The sequence below is a fragment of the Bombus pyrosoma genome, linkage group LG6 (assembly GCF_014825855.1).
Source record: "Bombus pyrosoma isolate SC7728 linkage group LG6, ASM1482585v1, whole genome shotgun sequence".
Lineage (NCBI taxonomy): Eukaryota > Metazoa > Arthropoda > Insecta > Hymenoptera > Apidae > Bombus > Bombus pyrosoma.
In genome coordinates this window covers 14,549,825-14,569,523 of record NC_057775.1, presented here as the reverse complement: position 1 = coordinate 14,569,523, position 19,699 = coordinate 14,549,825, and the positions used below count along the sequence as shown (strand labels likewise).

The window sequence follows — 19,699 nt, the reverse complement described above, 5'->3', positions numbered from 1 at the left end:
TGAGCTTACTGAATATTTGCGAAGGACAATTTCCAACAAACCCTCGATATCGGTCTACATCGCTCGCTAAGAACCGTTATTAGCCATTGTTTATTATTACAACACTCGGCAATTGTATCTTTACAAATCAGATAATCAGTTCATCGAAAGTTTAACCGAATCGTTTAACCTCCGTTCGCCAGAGACCGAGTCATTATTGCCACGAACATCGACTATTTTATTTTATAACGATAAAGCGAATAACTGACAGAAAAGACCTTTCAACTGTATGGAATATATGAAATTTAAAGATATATAAAACGCATAATTCGTAAAAGATTTTTGCAAGCGTTCGAATATTTTCGTACGAGCTACTGTAAATGTAATTGACCTAGAATTAACCGAGTCTTTGTCATCTGAGTTTTAATTCGTTCGTCCAATTTATAAGGTCGTTGAAATATTTGGAATATAAACTAGAAGCTGAAAAATCGTCGGAAGTTATGGTCATTGTTGAATGAATGTTACGTAACGTGATTCTGAATTTTATTCGCGTTTTATTTGTGCGGCAAAAACGTCATTTAATATCGATAGTGACGTGAAGAGGTTCTAATATCGATACAAGAGTTATGTGTGCGATAGTTCGGAGGACGAGGGTAAACGTACATATTTTTACGAGTCTATCTTCATATCGGAATTGCACGAGAACTGAGCAAATACGGTTGCTCGCGTTTATGATGTGTATTAATCGAGCTAGATAAATATTGCGTTCCCTTACGTTGTCTTTCCGTAGCGCTGGTTCTCTCGAAATCCCACAAATAGTGTATTTTTCAACGTTTGCTGAAATCCACTGATTTGATTTTATTTATGTATACTTTTTAAAAAATAATGCTGCGAGGTTGTTTAGCTAATGGGTAAACATTTTTTAGAGTTATCTGCCTGATTATTAACTGCGTAAAAAATATAGGATTATCAGTGTTATTAACAGATTGTATATGTATCTGTCAAAACTCAACCGTGATCCTCGTAGCGTTAATTAATACCTTGGATACTTATTAGAAATTCAACATCAAGATTTTCTAATACTCAGTGAAAAATAATTTCATACATGTAAAATTTATAATACCGTAATACATTACTTACAAAAAGTAGCAAATACATATGCTCAAACTACAAATGCTCTAACATCATTCGTAATTACAAACATACGTATAACAACTTCTAAGCTGTCACTGACAACTGTCACTGTCTCGCGAATCCCTCCGGACACGAAAAAAAGTCAGAGATCAAACGACAATGAACAATTCTTCCCTTTCTTATCCCGATCGCCGTTTTGCGGCTGGTTTCGTCACAACCGTTCATCCAATCCGGCCAATTCGATCGGCTTTGATCGTGCGGCTCTCAACGCTTCGAAGGGGGCGCGGTGACTGAATGACCAAGCCTGCAGCAGCGTTAATCAAATCCACTTAAGAGAAGAGAACACGGGATAACGAGAAACTGCTCGACTATCATCTTCTCGCGATCGTACCATGCTAACAACAAAGTACCAGCGATCCAGAAAAGTGAAGGCAGGGAAGAAAAGTGCGAAAAAGAAGGTGTCGCATTGGTCCCAAGGGGATCCAAAGACGCGTTTACATTGTGTTTGCGCCAGGGCAGAACGTGGCGGACGTTTATCTCACCACGAACGCAACAAAGGCCAGTAATGAGAACATGTGTTGGATGCAGGAAGCTTCATTAGCGAACCTGTTCCTGTCCGCGAGGCCCATTGTGCGACCTAACTCTGTCTGCGCTCTGCGATACGGTGACTCGTTGGCGCGGAGTGCTCGATTCTTTGCCTCTGCGAGCTCGTATCGCCGCCGGGTATTAGTTACCGGCAGTAAACATGAATTCCTAATTGCGGAAATGGGTCCCGGCCGCTGCTCGATGATCGTTACCCTGGCGCTTGCTACCGTACCCTGACAATCTGGGTTGCTTCGAACAGTCGCGCCAAATAACGCAATATTGAGACTTGTTTTCGGATAACGTCCCCCGAGAGGCTCGTATAGTGTTGTTAGGTTAAATTTTGGTTGGGATTCTGGGATAAAAGAGTTTCTAGGATAGATCTTGGATGTCAGCCTGGTTTCTATGTCAGTCTGCTGGGACTTAGAGATTTTACCGGGACTTTGGTATTTGCAATGTGATGTCTTGTGAGAGGATTTGTGAGGTAGAATTAGAATAATGTGGTAGCACGCGAGTTGCTTCTCAGGATAACTGGTGAACTATCGACGACAAGTTTTAAGGAATAGAATTTTATAGTATAATGATAAATTATGGTGTTTATGTTGTGATAATAGGTGTCCGAAAAGTTTTGAGGTACTTAAGTTAGCTTCAACAAGAAGTCTAGTGTGCGGTTGATGGATTTTGAGGCACATTTATTTTTTAGATCAAAATTTTATGAGGAGACATTTACCTTTCGATGAAATCTAAAAATAATCTTTAGTTTCAGTATTGATATATGAATAATAGGAATCAAATATGAACACAGTCTTCGAACAACAATAATCTGGATGACTGTAATTCTTTAATAATGAATCATTACGTATCTGTCACAACTTCCTGTGAGTCGATAAGAACATATTATTAATGACGTTGATAATAACATCAAATTATTCAACGTTAATGTTTTTCTAATTTATATATGTCAATTCGAAATCGTGATAAACTGTTACGTCGTGTAAAGCAAAGAAATTACTACGTTTCATAACAAAACTATTTCATTTATTTACAGTTTACGACGGGGTCCGGGGGCTAACGTGCAAGATGCCAGTGGATATTCTGCTCTTCACCATGCAGCTTTGAACGGACACAAGTATGTTTCAATAATGTTTCAATAAAATTTGATTTGGCAAAATTCAAATTAAAATTAATTTCATGAAAATTCCATCGACATACAATATCGACTAAAAATTTAAAGTAACTTCTCCAATTGTGTCTACATTGAATCATCTACTAATTTCATTATCAATTCAAAAGTAATTTTACAAAATATTAATACATAATATCTTTTGCTTAATAACAATTTTTACCAAAAAATGTTCGAAAATATCAGAATTGTCAGATAGCATTTAAAATATTTTTTGATTTTGTGGAACTTATTATACATGATTCCAAACTTTTGACTGATAATATACGGGTATAATTTACACATACGTATATAATTATATACATGTGTATATGTTGTGTTAGCTCGTGTTTCTAATTAATATTCCTTTCGATCGGCAATTAATCGATGTCACATACATTCTAACGATAATTCGGGGAAACGCTTTTATCTTTAGGGAGGTGGTAAAGTTATTGCTCCAATATGAGGCTTCCACTAACGTCGTCGACGCTAAAGGCTCTTCGCCGCTTCATTTGGCAGCTTGGGCGGGCGACGCTGAAATCGTGCGGTTAATTCTTACCCAAGGACCCTCGGTACCTAAAGTAAATCTTACGGTCAGTAAATTTATTCTTCTGCTATTTCTTTTAATTTTTTTTTATCTAATTTCATTCGGCAATTACGCTACGATATCTTATTTCGTATGAATTATAATACTATGGTATTATTATAATATGTGATGTAGGTAAATTATTGGTTTATGTTATATGGATCACGGAAGAGGATGGAATTTCATGTCTCTTTTATTGAAGTATTCAATTACGGAATTTATGTAGTTTCTTTTAGAAATTAATTTTCGTTCGTTGTTCAGAGAATAGCGCAGAAATTCTGTGCGTTCTCGAGACATTTTAAATTCCTTGAATAAGCCTTTGACGTTAGTTCTGCGAAATGAAATTTTCTTTTATTTGAACATACTTGTTCGTGTGTTTCATAAAGTAATTTTGATTAACCATTCCTTCGTAACATAACGAAATTATATTTTGAATTTACATACATCATGCTTTAAATTCACCCACATAGTCTCAGTTACTTGTTTGCTTTACTGTATCTGAGAATTGCAGAAAATTTATTTCCCCATTTTACCAGAAACATAATTTCTTTCTTATTACACTGATACTCTACTACTGTTTCGTTATTTATTTCAAAAAATGCTTCTTAAACGTATCAAACACATTCTTGTACTTTCTGAAATAATAAATTTCCAATAGCGTATTAATTCCATTCATACCGATCACGAAATCGTATGCAATCTAATATCTGTGTTAAGCTTCGTTTTTGTCCGATAAAAATCTGATCGCTCGTTCCAATACAAATAGATCTATCTTTCCTTCTGTTCGTCAGTAACTTCACGTAACCGTGTTGTTTTGAGTTGGAACGCTCTAATGCCAGCAATCGAAACAAAGTGTATCCGTTAACTCGAAATACCGGCTTTGTATGATCGCAGACGAAGGACAACGAGACGGCGTTGCACTGTGCAGCACAGTATGGGCACACGGAAGTGGTGGCACAGCTGTTGCAATACGGATGCGACCCCAGCATCCGCAACAGCCGGGGAGAATCCGCGCTGGATCTCGCCGCGCAATATGGCAGGTAAATTGCACGTACGATTTTTTCCTCCTTTTTCCCCTTCTCTTCTTTTATTTGCACATATTTTTGTTCCCTTTATTTTTATTTCCATGTATTCTTTCCACTTATTTTGTATTTTTGTCTATGTTGGAAGTTGCTTTATAATTTTGACTCTATCAAATGGTAGTTCGCTTCAAAATCGAGCAGTTTTGGAACTGGTTTTCAGAAACTGCTCGCATATTATCGATCGTCCCAAATGAATAATCGATGACGCTGCTAATTGGCTTTGTGCTTCTTCTGTAAAATTAATTATCTTTTATAGATTGGAAACCGTGCAATTGCTCGTTAGTACGTATCCAGAGCTGATCGTGCCCCTTCGGAATTCTTCCTCATCGGTGATTTTTCCTCACACCCCGCTGCATCTAGCCTCGCGAAATGGCCATAGGTGAGTCTTTGTGAACATGTATTTTTTTATATTTCCTATAGCCATGATATTTGCTGAAATTACATAATTTTCATAAATAAATTTCAATTCGACTTCTTTATAATGATTCCCTAATGGTTTTGAGCAGTACAATAATACGAAACATAAACAACGCATATGGGACGGAATAATAGAAAGAAAAGAATATGTACGTAGAATATATGCGTATAGAAAATATACATAATATATAGAAAAGTATAAATTATTTAAAAAGTAAGAAAAATTCGATATAGGCATTTGTTTCCATTAAAAACTTCGCAGTATATCTCATCATCGGGATTCTTGCGTTTATTTTATAAAAACGTCGGCTAAAAGTCTATTTGATATTGCCAGTCTCAAGTTGAGCTACGAATGCTAACTCATCGAATAACTAAACAGAATCGTTCAAAAGTAACATGCTCTCTTTATTTAATCAAGCTGAGTCGATGATCGCCGCACGACGTTTGATCAACATGCGAGGGTAGCAAGCGTGAGTGCAAGCGTTTACAGCCGCTGTCCATGAAATCTATTTTATATTGCATTGCAGATCAGGATCGTTACTAGATTATTCATGATTCGTGGAACCCTGCCGGATCTCGTGCACATGTTTAGTTTCTGAACACGTACACGCATCGCACGATTAATTTGCGCCTGATGTATGATACCCAAAGAAAGAACACTCAATTTTAATCGTTCGCGCACGTTTTTAATTTAGACAATACTATATGAGCGACAAAACATCATGATCTTTTTAACCACTCTGTGTATACCTTGGGATAGACGACTATAATCGTCAATTAATTATTATTTTTTATTAGTTTTATAGTTTATTAATATCAAAGTTATTATTTTTAGAAAATACTGATTGTATGTTCTAGATAATATCGTATAAATTGGTCGTAACTAGTTGTCTGTGATTAATCTTGTTAGAGTATCTCCAATAAATTAAGTTTATTTTGATGGAAACAATGGACGTATCTGAAATTGGAACACGTATCTCGTAATTGCGAATATGTCATCGTTCCTATTATATGATCAATTTATCTAAAACAGTTATCAAATATTTCGCAGGTCATTAAGTATCGACCCAAACTACTCAATATGAACGAAACACAGTTCTTAATCGGAAATTTTCATAGAAATCGGTCCATAATATTATAATCACTCCTTATGAAACTCTCTATTTACGGATCTTTATATTCTTCAAACAATTCTTATTCTCGAAATGTACACACCACTGAAGGACAAGCCAATGCATCTGTCAACTCCAAGAACTAAAAAAAGGTTCAAAATAACCAACAAAACTTGTGAAAGTGCAACATTAGCGGAGAAGAAATCGACTAAAGACTTCCTCCTAGTATGGCCACGTCGCTTCTTTCAACTCTGAAACGTCTAGAATTCCATTCGCGAGAACGCTTTTCCCCTGAAATCGTTCGCGCTAATTACCGAGTAATGTAGCCCTTGCATTGTATCTAGGAACAACAATGGACTCGTTTCAGCTAACCATAACGATGTCGAGCCATTTGCAGCGTTGGCCATTAGAGCCAATCAGAGAGCACCGCGTTGCGTAATCCCGTCGAATACGATATGTATGTACGTCCTCCAACTGCCATGATCCGTCGCAACCCTCTCCTGGTTACACACGTCCTATATTACCACCCTACCGATCGGTCTCTCGTTCCTCGTTCGAGCGAATCTCCGATCGAATACATTCGCGGAGACCGATAGCACTCTGCCTGTCCGTGAGCGTTGCTGACCGCCCTCTCGATTACGAGGATCGTATTAATCATTACCTTCGAAACGTATCGACCTAGATCGTTCGACGTTTGCGCGGCTGAACCGCGATTGCTCGCCTCTCCCCCTCCGGACCGACTCGATCGCGGCATGTTTAATGCCCCTTTATGCGCCAAGGTGTTCTGACGCTTCGATAACCGCACCAACACTCACGCGTTGTTCCCTTTTGAAGGGATATATCGTGGCTTCATAGCGCTCGCACGGTGAACAATGAGAGAGAACGTTGATGGATAGTAATTGGTGCGTGATTTAGTATGTAAGTGGAAATTTAGATGTTTTGATCACCTTTTAGTCGTAATATAGTATATACGAGTAATATGAAATTTACAAGAATGTATAAGTTTAGGTGATAAAATCGTTTGGATGTGATATAGTAGCATTTGCCATTACGAGTCTGTGTGTTAAAATTATATATGCGAGTAACGTAGTGATGCTATTTTGCATGGGTTGGAAAATTATTATACGTGGACCGTGGAAAAATATTCTATTTCGAGGAGCTTCGTTAAATAAAAATATGTCAATACAGATAGGTCATTGACTACGGTAATATGAGAAACAAATTATCGGGAAATATGATGAACAAATTGTTATCTGCTTCTGATATAACATGGACCAATTGTGATGTTAATACGAATAAGTCATTGATTATAACAATAAGAAAAGCAAATGATTAAACAATATAATAAACAAATTATTACCTACTTTTAATAATACGGATTAATCGAGGTAAAATATATTTGACTTGATTCGCAAAGAATTAAACGTATTTGTTATATATATAAAAAAAAAAAAACGAATAGACGCGTATATTCAGAGCGATATTAAAAACGAAAAAATTGTGTTTCAATTTTACTGCACGTGAGATAGGAAAAAAGGAAAGAAAACAATATCAAATATTCCCTTATACGACCAATTTTCCATAAATACTACTGTCTCTCTCTTTCACTTTGCAGTCCCATGTGTTGGCATTTCCAGAGCAAATTTCGAAAGGGTACACATGGGACAGGTATTTTTGACAAAGCGTGAATTTCGAAACCGTAAATTGTGTGACAGCGAGCGATTTATTGGAGCGAGAGAAAGAGAGAGGGATGTCAAAAATAAGCGATAGGGGATGGCGTGTGACGGTGAAACGTGGTTCCGCGAACGAGACCGGAGGATTCGCGTTATATTTCGCAATGGCGTACAATGGCGGCCGCTATAAAGAAAAATAGTCGCCGAAATATTCGACGAGAGAGCTTCCCGTGCCAACGTCCGATCGATTTACTAGCATTTACACAAATAATTGGTGATTGTTGCTTCGCACGGCAAAAATGTTGAGTTAAATAAACGATATCGTAAGCACGAGCCTTCGTTATTTGATTAATCGAATCGTTCAATCGGATGATGCAAGATTAACCGGATAATCGGTTACACCGATGCTGTACAATTAAATAACGAAAATGAATTTCGGCACAGGCTCGAAACAATTCTTCGAATTCTGGCTATTTGCACGTGTTTAACCATATACATTCATTTGTAGTATACATATATAAATATATATAATTTTTTTTTCTTGTTATATTCCGCTTTATATTTGCAAGAGCTGGATGCGATGCACCTGGTTTATTATTTCCAGTCTGTCGGCAAACCGTTCGTTGATTTAAAATATCCAAGCAGTTGTAAATAACGTTTGGTGGAGGTATCAAGGGAAATATTTGTGTAAAATTGACATGGTAGTAATCGGTAAAAAATTACAAAAAAATTGAAGTGTGAACGTTATTTTCTTTTTTTTTAACATATTTCTCTGAATATTTACGTATTTTTAATATTGCGTTCAGATGCATTTGGGGTAAAAAAGTGTTTTTGATTTGAAGTATTATACAGTGAAGAATAATATTTTAGTTCTTAAATAATACCGTGTATTTCAGAAATTATGTATCATATTTTCTACCCCCTTCCATCCTTCATCCACAATTTCACTTTCTAGAATTTTACATCTCAATATGTATCACCGGCTGCAAATAGTCACAGCAAAACCTCTTACAATCAACACGATTTCTCTCTACAATTTCTTTAAATCGTTTCAAAATACACCTTCGTCTTCAACCCCCTCAAACAACCAAAGAACCATTGTTGCGTCGTTCGTTCCCAGCATCGGGAAACAGAGAACTGCAAGGGCGGGGAAGGGAATGGTATTTAACGCTTTGCTCGGCCAATTCATTCTCATTTAACATAGCGGCGTCACGTCCATAATCCGGCTGGTAAGCCTTTAAAATAATCGACGTTGTTGGACGAGCGTAGGATGGAACGGCTGGGTACGGGTGCACGCGTGGCTTGATCGAAAATCGTTCGTTCGCCGATCGTGAATCGCCGCGAAACGGCAGTCATATTGTAATCGGGTATAACGTCGGTTTTTCTATGCAGCCTTGCTGCCGGTAATCGCTTTAACTGGCGCTAGCCGCTTATAATGCGATCGCGTCGCGATACACAGTCCGATGAATGCATTTTCCGTCGCTAGCGATGCGCCATCCTCCTCTTTTCTACCCTTTCCCCCATTCTCTGGTGGAAACCGCTCAATCTGTGCCCCTCTAGCCATTCTCGACTCCTGTTGTCCATCCAGATTCCGCGATATCGAAACCGAAATATGTATATATCGAGTGATTGGTTAGACGAACTTTATTGGCCGTATTTTCATGGAAAGCACGTGACAGGTTTCTAAAGATATATATTATTCTGTATATTAATTTAAGGTCTTCTAAGGTCTATCAATGAAATCACTTGGTCTTAACGATAGAATTTATGAGAAAGAAGTTATGAGAAATTTTATAGACTTATAACGAGGTTATTTTGGAAATTTGACTTTTTGTAAAACATATTACTATATAATTACTTTAACATGTTCATAGAATATTACCAGCTACAGTGATACCGTTTCTGATTAAATACGTCAGATAAACGAACTATAAAATATATGTTAAATGATCAGTTTACATTTTACATCAAATGATCAGTTTATATGAAATATTGATCTCCTTCGTAATTATGGAATAATAGAAATTCTTGTTTGAAATACTGCAGTCGATAAATTTCCATTGATTGCGTCTTAAGGCTACTAGAATTTTATTAATTTTAACATTATTAGAAGGAAGAATATATTAATTTGTAACTAAACTTATAACTGTGTTAATTCTCTTCTTCAAAGCTTAAAAAGATAATTAATCGATGCCATATACTAGCTTACTACCAGCTATTGGAACCATATGACGCATATTTCTCAAAAATAAAAGTAATAGGAAGAAATGATAGAAAAAAGATGTTAAAATTTTCAAGATATATCGTGTTCATCTATTGTACTTCGTTTCCCTACAAAATCTCATTCACGTAAACAGTTTGCCAAAACCAAGCAATATTCGTTGTTCACACGTCCCTTGATATTCTGTTCCTGATCGCACTTGCCATAGTGGAATACAGTCGCGTGATAAATACACCATAGTGTATACAGCGCGTGCGACTCGCGAGCGCGTGCCACGCGCGCTGTACAGTTTCACAGCGAGTGTTCGTTTGTACGTACACGCGTGGTGTTCACGCGACTATTCACGCACTCCAAGTGCCGCGATCGTGTGTCAACGAGACACCGTGTTCAAGTATATTCCACTATTTAACATTTTAACGTTGTCACGTATGCGTGACTTCGCTGGCGCGAGCGGTCATCAGCTGTCACTAGATAGACGTGACGTCGCCCTGGCTACCATTAAATAAATGTTTCTTCCTGCCTTTGATGCCCACGTTTTGAATATTTATTCATACACAATTATACACCCTGTATGTAAAAGAAGCTGAGTGTAAATTTATCATACCAGCGAATATAATATTTCATTTTCTTTAATTTTCCACCCTAAATATTAAAAAGAAAAGAAAAAATAATTTTGCTATGCATAATTAAATAAAAGTATTTTAGCTAAAAAGTCATTTTATGGCAATGTTGCTAAGTCTTGTGCAGATTGGTCAAGTTGCTTGAATTTAAGTAACCTGCGACTCCCTCGTTAGTGTAAAGTTGTTATTTAATCAATGTCTACAATGATTGGTCGAGTTAGTTGCTCCAGGTCTCATTAACGAACGAATGGATCTGTTATCTTACGCTACGCGACCTAAAATATTCTTTCAATTTCCAAGTAATATCGAAGATGTTATACTATATGTAATATAATATTGTACTTCTTTCATTCAACCACTTTGTCGTTTTATTTCTTATTCTTCCCTTTCATTCTATCACCTACATAAAATACCAAGAATATTCACTTGCAAACATTAACTTGCGAGAATTCTCTATTTACGGAATTGAAGTCTAAAAACTACCTAATCTACAATATTACTTAACCCCAAATACCAAATTCATCGCTCAAACGAAATGCATCTAACTGAGAAGAACCAGCTAGCTCTACACGTTCCCGTGTCACTACCCCGAATAAAGTTTCACGCGATTCGATCGGATCTCGTCGCGCTGATTAGGTTGGAAAATCTGGCTGGACTCCGGTGAACAATCTCCACGGTCAAACAGCATACCGGGTCCTCGGGTGTGTGTACCGGCATTTTGACTGTTTGGACAGGCGCGAAACTACGGTATCCCGGTGTGTGGAACTCGATCGTGTACGCTCGTTCTCGGCGTTGTGTACGCGCGCAAGACCAAAGTGTACACACGTAGCTAGCCGGTCACGTCGAAACGTAGGCCAGGATTCGCTTGTGTACTCGATGCACACTGCGATGATTGCGTTCACGCACGCGTTTCACGCGCCCCGCCGCGATATTTGGCGGATATGTTGGATGCGTGGGCGGCGATAGACAGAGCCAGAGCCCATAGCGGGACCAAAAGGGAGAGGACGTGTGTAGGCGAAAGAGAAACACAACCAGGGGGAGGTTTTCGGTGTGGAAGGGACGAGGGAGGGATTCCGGGGGCTGGGAGTAATGTCTATTATCGGATTCAATATCGGTGCTCTTGGTAAGCCAGTATACAAATACCCCTATGGCACGGTAATAACAACATAGGTGCACGTGAATCCGATTCCCAGCCACGAATCCTATATGCGACGGATGGCTGCGGTCACTGCAGTCGGTGCACACCAGCCGACAGATACAAAACGAAATCTGGGTTTCGTGCTACACGCTGCTGCTGGTATCGCGTCGAAATGGGAAATGCGTGCAAGCGGGCCACTTTCAGCTGACGCCGGTGATCCGCGGAGCCACGGATCCTCTCTCTGCCCTCGAGAACCGTTCCTCGATCACCGGTTTCCATCCGGTTCCGCTTCGGCAAATTTCAACGGCCGATGATATATTCGCGGCTGAAGGGAATTCGAGGATAGCTTCTACTAATTTGGTTTGTTAATTTTAGGGGAGGTTCTGCGTGAAAGGTTCAAGCTATTAACGGAATGACGTTTATGGAGGAGCGTGCCATTGGCTCGTATATGATTAATGGATGAAGAGGTCGATAATATTTCTGAAGAATTTGTTGAAATAAGATACAGTCAATTCATTTATATGACAGTAAATGTCATATTTGTGACACACGTATTGATTCATTCTTAATGAAAACGAAAATCGAAATAGAAATAGATTAATTCAATTAGGTTTTCCAGAATTTGATGCAGATTAGTGATGCACAGTATTATTTTATCATTTATTCGAATATCTCGTGGCTTATGGAAGTGAAATAAATACGTTATATCCAGTCTTATATCATGTTATACAATTACATTTATCTACAATGCTCACAAACTTTGATCATTTTTTCATATTTCATTCCAAGAAAACAGTCATCTACAAATTTGATTCTTTTACAAAAACAGACTGTAATCGAGCCTAGAGATAAAAAGAAGTACCTAAATGTTGGTTTCAGAGCTGTGGTGGAAGTGTTGCTGGCAGCAGGTGTGGACGTAAACACGAGGACGTCCGCTGGGACCGCGATGCACGAGGCGGCGCTATGCGGCAAGATGGAAGTCGTGCGAGCGCTCCTGGACCGAGGTGTAGACCTGGGCATCCGGGACTCGCGACAGAACACGGTGCTCGATCTTCTGGGACAGTTCCCACCACACGTCACTCAGGACATCACCGCGGTGATAAAAAGTGCGTATCCGCTGCGACGCTGGTTTTTTTTTTCTCCCGTCTCGACGCGACATCCCGAGTAAACGAGCTGTGCAATTAACGAGACATGTCTCGGGAGAAAAAAAGCGCCTTTTCTTGCCGTTGTCAATCATTGCTTGCAAGTAGGCAGCGATAAACTGGCCCCGATAAGCCTGTTCCCGTCGATTTTCAAAATATTTGCATGATCGAACTTCGCGTGACAAGATTTAACGCGATAGCACGTTAAATCTTGTTAACGATGATCCTCTGATGAAAGTTTGATATTGTTCTGTTTGCGATATCCGCGATTCCAGTTTGATTTTGTATCGTTGATCGACGATTGTTTGTTAAGCGGTAATTCGCGTTGTGTTTGGTTAATGATTAAAGCGATGGTTCTTAATTGCGTATTGACGGCGAAATTGTATTGTAAATATTGGCGACGTAAAAGGATGCGAATATAGGTTGGACAAATTACGATGAATTGGACGAAATGATTCAAGTGGTCCGTATTAGATACATATTTGTCAATTTGATATAAGGACTGTTGGCTATTTTACAATATAAAATTAGATATTATACGAAAATTATTCGTTAGCGTATAACAAAGATTAGTTGGTTTATTTTGACTCATTAGTAAATTGTTTCTGTAACTCATAAAGTTTTAACTAAAGCGTACTGTAAAATGAATGAAATTCACTGATGAAACTTTGGGAACAGGGCACAGGTCTTCCTCTGGTGTGGAAAGCGACGCAGACAGCGAGAACTTGCCACCCATTCCGGTCCAGGGGAACGATTCATTGGGTAGCCCTTACGAAAACGTTCGCCCAGGGGATGATCTTTCTCCGGCGGAAGGGACATCGCCCACTCAATGGCAGTTCTATCATAAGCCTCGAGACGACGATCGCCGCGTTTCCGGTACTTCCGTTATGTCTTTGTGAGTATCCAATCTTTTTTCCCCTATTTTCACACTGGCTCGTGCCTGTCGTCGCTTTCAATGTTTCATTTTTTTTTCCTGACCCTTTTACGATCGTAAAACTTTTTTGTGACTCTACATGTTATGCGTTACTGCGCTCTGCGCTTCAAGCTGCGGTAAGCACTGCCAATGGAACGAGTCGTCGTGTTGATTTATAGTTAAGGACATTTAAACGATTCGCGGGTTCGGAGAATGTAAAGAGAAGAAATTGAGATGTGCATAAGGAGATTTAAAGAAGACTTGTTATCGTAATTTTCAAGATTTATATTATATCAGATCGTTAGATAGAATATTTTATACTTTAGTGTACTTTATAATTGTTTTAATTTCAAACGAATAAGAATTATAGGAAAACCTCGAGAATTTCACTGAACAACTTTACTTGACTCAACGGTAGACTTCCTCGTAAAATTATCATTTTTAAGATAACTACAACAAGAAAACGACAAACAAACGCAACTTATCTCGCGAATATTCATTCCGACAAAAAGAGATGGCTAACAATAACCAACCAAGCTCCGTTCCACTGATGCGAAACACCGGCTTGTTCGATCGTGACGAGCCATCGCCATCTCCGACAAGAACGCATCGGTACACGCTATTCGCATTTTGCGTTCCATGCAACGATCTCCTCCACCAGCGAGGAAAAGCAGCCTAGAAAAGAAAAGAAACAACCCAACAAACAAACAGAGAAAAAGAAAAAAGAAAAGAACCCGGAGGAAAAGAACAATTCTACTGAGCTCTACCTGTTCCCCGAGTATTTGTGTTCATCCGGCGTCATCTTGGTCGGGGAGAGAGAAAAGAATATCGCGTCGGTGCATCGGATAAGAGCGGAGAGGCCCCAGTAATATTTTCTAAAAAGGGCGGATATTTAGTATAGATGGGCGCATAGCCGTGGCTGCTTTAATATAGGAGATGTCGTGTAAACAAAAGCATAGACGTGGACCTGGGCACACGGAGTGAATGAACGAGTGGCGAGCAGCGAGTGCTCGGATGATGGTTAGCGGCGTCGCTGGTATCGTTTTAGTACCGATGCTGGTTGCACCGAGTACAGGCATACGAGAAGGGGAGGAGAGGGTTAGGTTGTGAGGGTGGTCAGGAAGAGAGGACGTCGGATGGGGTAGGAGGAGGAAAGGTTCTCGGACCGAAAAGGGAAGCTGAAAGTAGAGGTGGAGGAGAAGAGGTTGGAGGAGGTGGCGCGGCCGCGTGTAGCCCCAGCGCGTTAAGCACCGCTTGGCTTGGTTTAATTTTCCTGATGTAGGCAGGCGATGGTGAGTCCGACCGCCTCGTTCACCCCTGGGTCACCCCCGCCGTATACCCCATTGGTACTCTCGTTCCCACTTTCTTTCTCTTTTGCTCTCTCTCTCTCTCTTTCTCTCTCTCTCTCTCCTTTCTCTGTTGGTGCTACTGGCAGCTGCTAAACGCGGTTGGCCTGACTAGGCAGAGAAAGAGGACCGAGGTCGACCGAGAAACTGTCAGAGGGAAAAAGGGAGACGGCGAGTGGAGAAACGAAAGACGAGAGGAGGAGCAAGGGGAAAACGAGCGGTACCAGAGCTTTCCGCACCTCCACCGTCAATGTTTGACGTCGGCAGCCGTGGCTCGGCCGCCTCGAGATGAATCCATCACGTTAAACAATGTAAATGTTAGCCCGTCTCAGCATAAAACTAATAACCATTGCTCTCTCCCTCGTCCTATGGGCATGGCCTCCAACTGCGGTTCGCCGGCTCTTCATTCACCTCTGGCTTCGCTTGCTTCCACTCCTCTGTTCCCCTGTTCTGCCTAGCGGCGCGCCACACCGGTGTGGTCCTCCTGCTTCTCTCTTTCTCGTTTCTCTGCTCGCCTCCGACCTCGCCTACGTGGCCTCATTAAAAAGTCGACACTCGCCCGCGGACGTCTCCGCTTCAACTTACGCATTGTGGAGAGAAGAGATGATGATACTCGGAGTCGTGTGCCATTCGTTAGTTTGACCAATGAACGAGCACTGGCCGTTGTACCCGCGCCTCTTCGCGTCTAGTACGCTTAATTGTGGAAGATCGCCGTAGCGAAGATTTTCTGGGCGATTCTTTGAGGAAACTGAAGATGGAGAAAAAGAGGCGTGTCGTATTCGTATCGAAGACGTGTTTTTAAAAAGATGATAATTAGGAAGACGAATGTCATTGATGGGAATGTTTGGCGCTATTAACAATTTATTAGTGGTACAAGTAGATTTCAGCCTCTGTTTGGTTAAACATCTATTCAACTCAACCGAAAAACTCGAATCACAATTAAAACCTTCAAACGTGTGATACATCTTCTTCAGAACATAACAAAGAATTAATTGAATCGTTGTATGCAACAAACATATTAATCATTTAGCTATTTGAATCATATGAACTATTTAAATAACGGATATATTAACCATTTGATACAGCAATATTTTACAATTATCTCAGCTAGCCCATCAAGTTATCTTTAATGTACGTACTAAACATTCAATCGTAATATTGAATTTAAAAGATAAAAACAATCAAAAACTTCTTAACTTAATTACAATCTTCAGGTAAAGAAATATACAACGATAAAACTAATAATGTACAATTCGAAAGAATAAAAATTCGAAAATGATGTATTTATAAAATGGCTGTTCTGCGCTGTATTCGCTTGATCGGTGGAACGCCGGCTGCACTGCTTCGCTTTTCAGTATGCCACGATAGTGAAGTCGTTGTAAACCGTTCAAATCTTACGATACCAGATGGATTGCAAAATTTCAGCGAAAACGAGGAATATGGGGAACCTGTGAACGGAGTACGGAGGACCCTCCAGCAGACAGAGGACTCCGACCCCAGTTCCGTCTTCGACAGCGTCTTTATGTCCATGTCCGACACTCTGAACTCGATAAATACTCTCGAAAGTTCCGATCAAACTCCCGACGACAAACCACAAAACACTATCACCGACAGAATACCATTAGCACAGCGCGACATCACACGGTAATGGCATGCAAACGTTCTCCAGCACAATGCTAGCGCTTTCGATTCTCCTGCACTGAAATCGATTCTCTATTCGATTGTTTGTCGAGGATACACTGCGGTGAATTTTACGACGCTGCAACCTGTTGCGTTTTTGTAATTCATATTGGACATTTGTGACGCGTAAATAGGCAAAGTATAGGGAGAATTGGAATTGGAAAATCTTGCAAAAGTTGTTGTGGAAAGTGATAGACTTATTGTATGTTTGCTTGGAAATTGATCTCATGGTGATGGGTTTTTCATAATTTTACAGCGTTATGTGTATTTTCTGGATTATTTTCTGTTTGATTTTAAATATAATTAATTTAGTTTAATGTTTGAATTTCATATTAAATATGAAGTTCAAAGCATCGATAAAAACATCTTCACGCGTAAATCGTTAAAGGGTAGAATGATTTTCAAACGAATTAACATATAAATAATGCTGTTTTCAATTGTATCTAATCAAACTGCACCATACAACAAGAATCATAACGATCATCTTCTGTCATCGAGAAATTAAACAAAATCTTCATCGTTAAATGTTTCATAATCCAAAGAACAGTCCTTTAAATCCATAACATATTACAGTGTCAATCGTCCAAAGCGCTACTGCATGATATTTGTCCTAATTTACTTTGTCATACACAAACGAACAAACAAAGAACGAAACAAATTAAGAAACAAAAAGTGAATTTGTTCCTTGAAGTAAACCATTAGCAATTCCAAGTTAATGGCGAGTTGGTCCCGCTGAGACGTTGAGTTTGGTTGCGCAGGGGTTCCGACAACGGATTGTACCAAACGCCACCGGTACCTCGTGGAACAATGGAGGGTAGCTTCGTGTCGGAGGATCTGTCCTTGACATTACCCACGGGATACGGGGGTGGCAGGGAGTCGGATCAATTGAGCGTTTCCTCGTCCTCGAGCGTCGGTGGACCGAGCCCACGGGACCGGCGTTGTTTGCCCAACGATTCCAGCGCTGCCGGGATTTACTTGCCAATGGCACCCTTGTCCAGTTCTCTTCACAGCCCCGCCTCCAACAGTAAAGTCTCGGTAAGAATACCCCGATTCCCCTTTTCGTCTCGACATCTCGTCTATGACTCGGTGAAGAGTTGTACGATATCGCAAAAAGTATACTCGTTCGAAGCGAAATCTTTCGTTCCAGTAACTGATCCGACGTGTCGTGTCTTTGATGACGAAATGTACGAAGTATTTAATAACATTTTTACTTTCATTTTTGGCGATATTATTGGTATACATTATTATTCTTGATAATATATATACAAGATGTAAGTAAAATAGGTGATATTGAACTTTGGTATCGTATTTTGTTTTTAACTTTGCTGTGGTTTCTTAATTTTTATATGCAAATCTTAATCTTTGTTAAACAACCTAGAGGATTCTGAATGGTTTAAGGAAAACTGTAGCATATATTTAGGAAAGAGATTCTTCCTCAAATATAAGAAATTTTGTTGTTTGCATTGGAATTTCGTAAGAGTAGCGATCACGTCTGAAGATTATAGGAGAAAAAATATGATAAGTCTATTTCGTTGGTTTTCTGATTTTTGTGTTACGTGATAGTCAAGGGACAGTATTTTATTTGAAAAGGGGAAGAACTTGTCAGTTTAGAGATATAAGCTTCAGAAGAATAAATATGAGAATTCTTTGCCTATCGGACTTTCAGGCAGAGATCAATTTATCATAATATACGCTGCTATTCTATCTCAAATACTACAATTACTTATTTCTAACTAAAAAAAGAATAATTGTTTGGAGAAGGAAGAATGAACTTATTTTTAGTAGAACACGATACCAAAGTCGCTTATTTTGATTATATCCTGTACAAATAATTTTATAATAAAATTGTTGTTGTACTATACGTAATAGTATTACGTAACTTACGTATATTTAAAAATTGTGTAAATCAGTATCAATTTCTTATGCTTACATTGCCATGTCGTATTATAAAATTGGAATCGTATTTGGAATTTTTATAAGTTTCATATTGACGTTTTCTTGTTTTCCTTCCCTTTCTTTAAATACCGGTCGATTGTTAATTTCAATGTTGTTAGCAGAATCTCAATTTGTACAGTGAATTGTTTTTTTCTCAAGCATCCTCCTTCCCTATTTTTTTCCCACTTGTTCGAGATTGAAGCTTTTTTTACTGCGCGAAGAACCGGCAATGAATCATCTCTGCGTCTTACAGTTCGTTAACGTGTACAAATTGATCGCAAGTTAATTGGCCCGGCATGACAGCTTGACGCTGGCTACACATTTTTCCTTCGAACGAGGTTACTTCGTGAAAAAAGATGCCGATCGAATATTACTTTCGAAAGATATGCGAACGATTGTTATTAGTCGAACTTCATTAACATTGAACTGTTTTTATAGATGGAAAAGGCTCCATTTTCATCGTTGTTAATCCCAATTCTTAATTGATACTGTATTCTTTATTTCCGTATTTTGCGTCAGTTGTTGTCTAAGTGCCAATATTTTATATTCAACTAAGATACAATAATCAATATTATCAATTAAGATTTAAGTAGCTACTATATCTAAATTGCGGTCAAAAACTATTCTTTTAGAGCTACTTTAATATTTCGTTGTTTGGGAATATATCAAACTTGTATTTAATATATCTAACTGATTATTTATTCCCCACATACGATAGCCACTATTTCTCCATAATATCGTCTGATTCATACTGTCTGCATCCCCTGACTATTCTCATGAATTCATCAAATTCATCAATACATATTTTTATAAACGTTATTTAAACAGGCAATTAGACACAAGACTGAAATATGCAGAATTTTACATCTGTCTCGTTCTACTGAAATTTTCCAACTTTCGTTCAAAATTTCCTGCAAAATCTATTTTCTCAGTGCGAAATATATTAACACGTCCTCAAGCGTAAAATTAGCAGGAAT

The 19,699-nt window shown here is 39.0% G+C and overlaps 1 protein-coding gene across 2 annotated transcripts in view; it reads left to right on the top strand.

Annotated features, from left to right (window-relative positions):
* Positions 1-19,699, top strand: part of LOC122568627 (ankyrin repeat and SAM domain-containing protein 1A-like) — an 83,536-nt gene that overhangs the window by 9,765 nt on the left and 54,072 nt on the right. For both annotated transcript variants that reach the window (XM_043728570.1, XM_043728571.1), the window contains 7 exons: positions 2,744-2,824; positions 3,294-3,450; positions 4,338-4,483; positions 4,782-4,904; positions 12,586-12,812; positions 13,527-13,743; positions 17,546-17,822. In XM_043728570.1, coding sequence (XP_043584505.1) covers positions 2,744-2,824; positions 3,294-3,450; positions 4,338-4,483; positions 4,782-4,904; positions 12,586-12,812; positions 13,527-13,743; positions 17,546-17,822 — 1,228 coding nt within the window. The remainder of the gene's footprint in view (positions 1-2,743; positions 2,825-3,293; positions 3,451-4,337; positions 4,484-4,781; positions 4,905-12,585; positions 12,813-13,526; positions 13,744-17,545; positions 17,823-19,699) is intronic.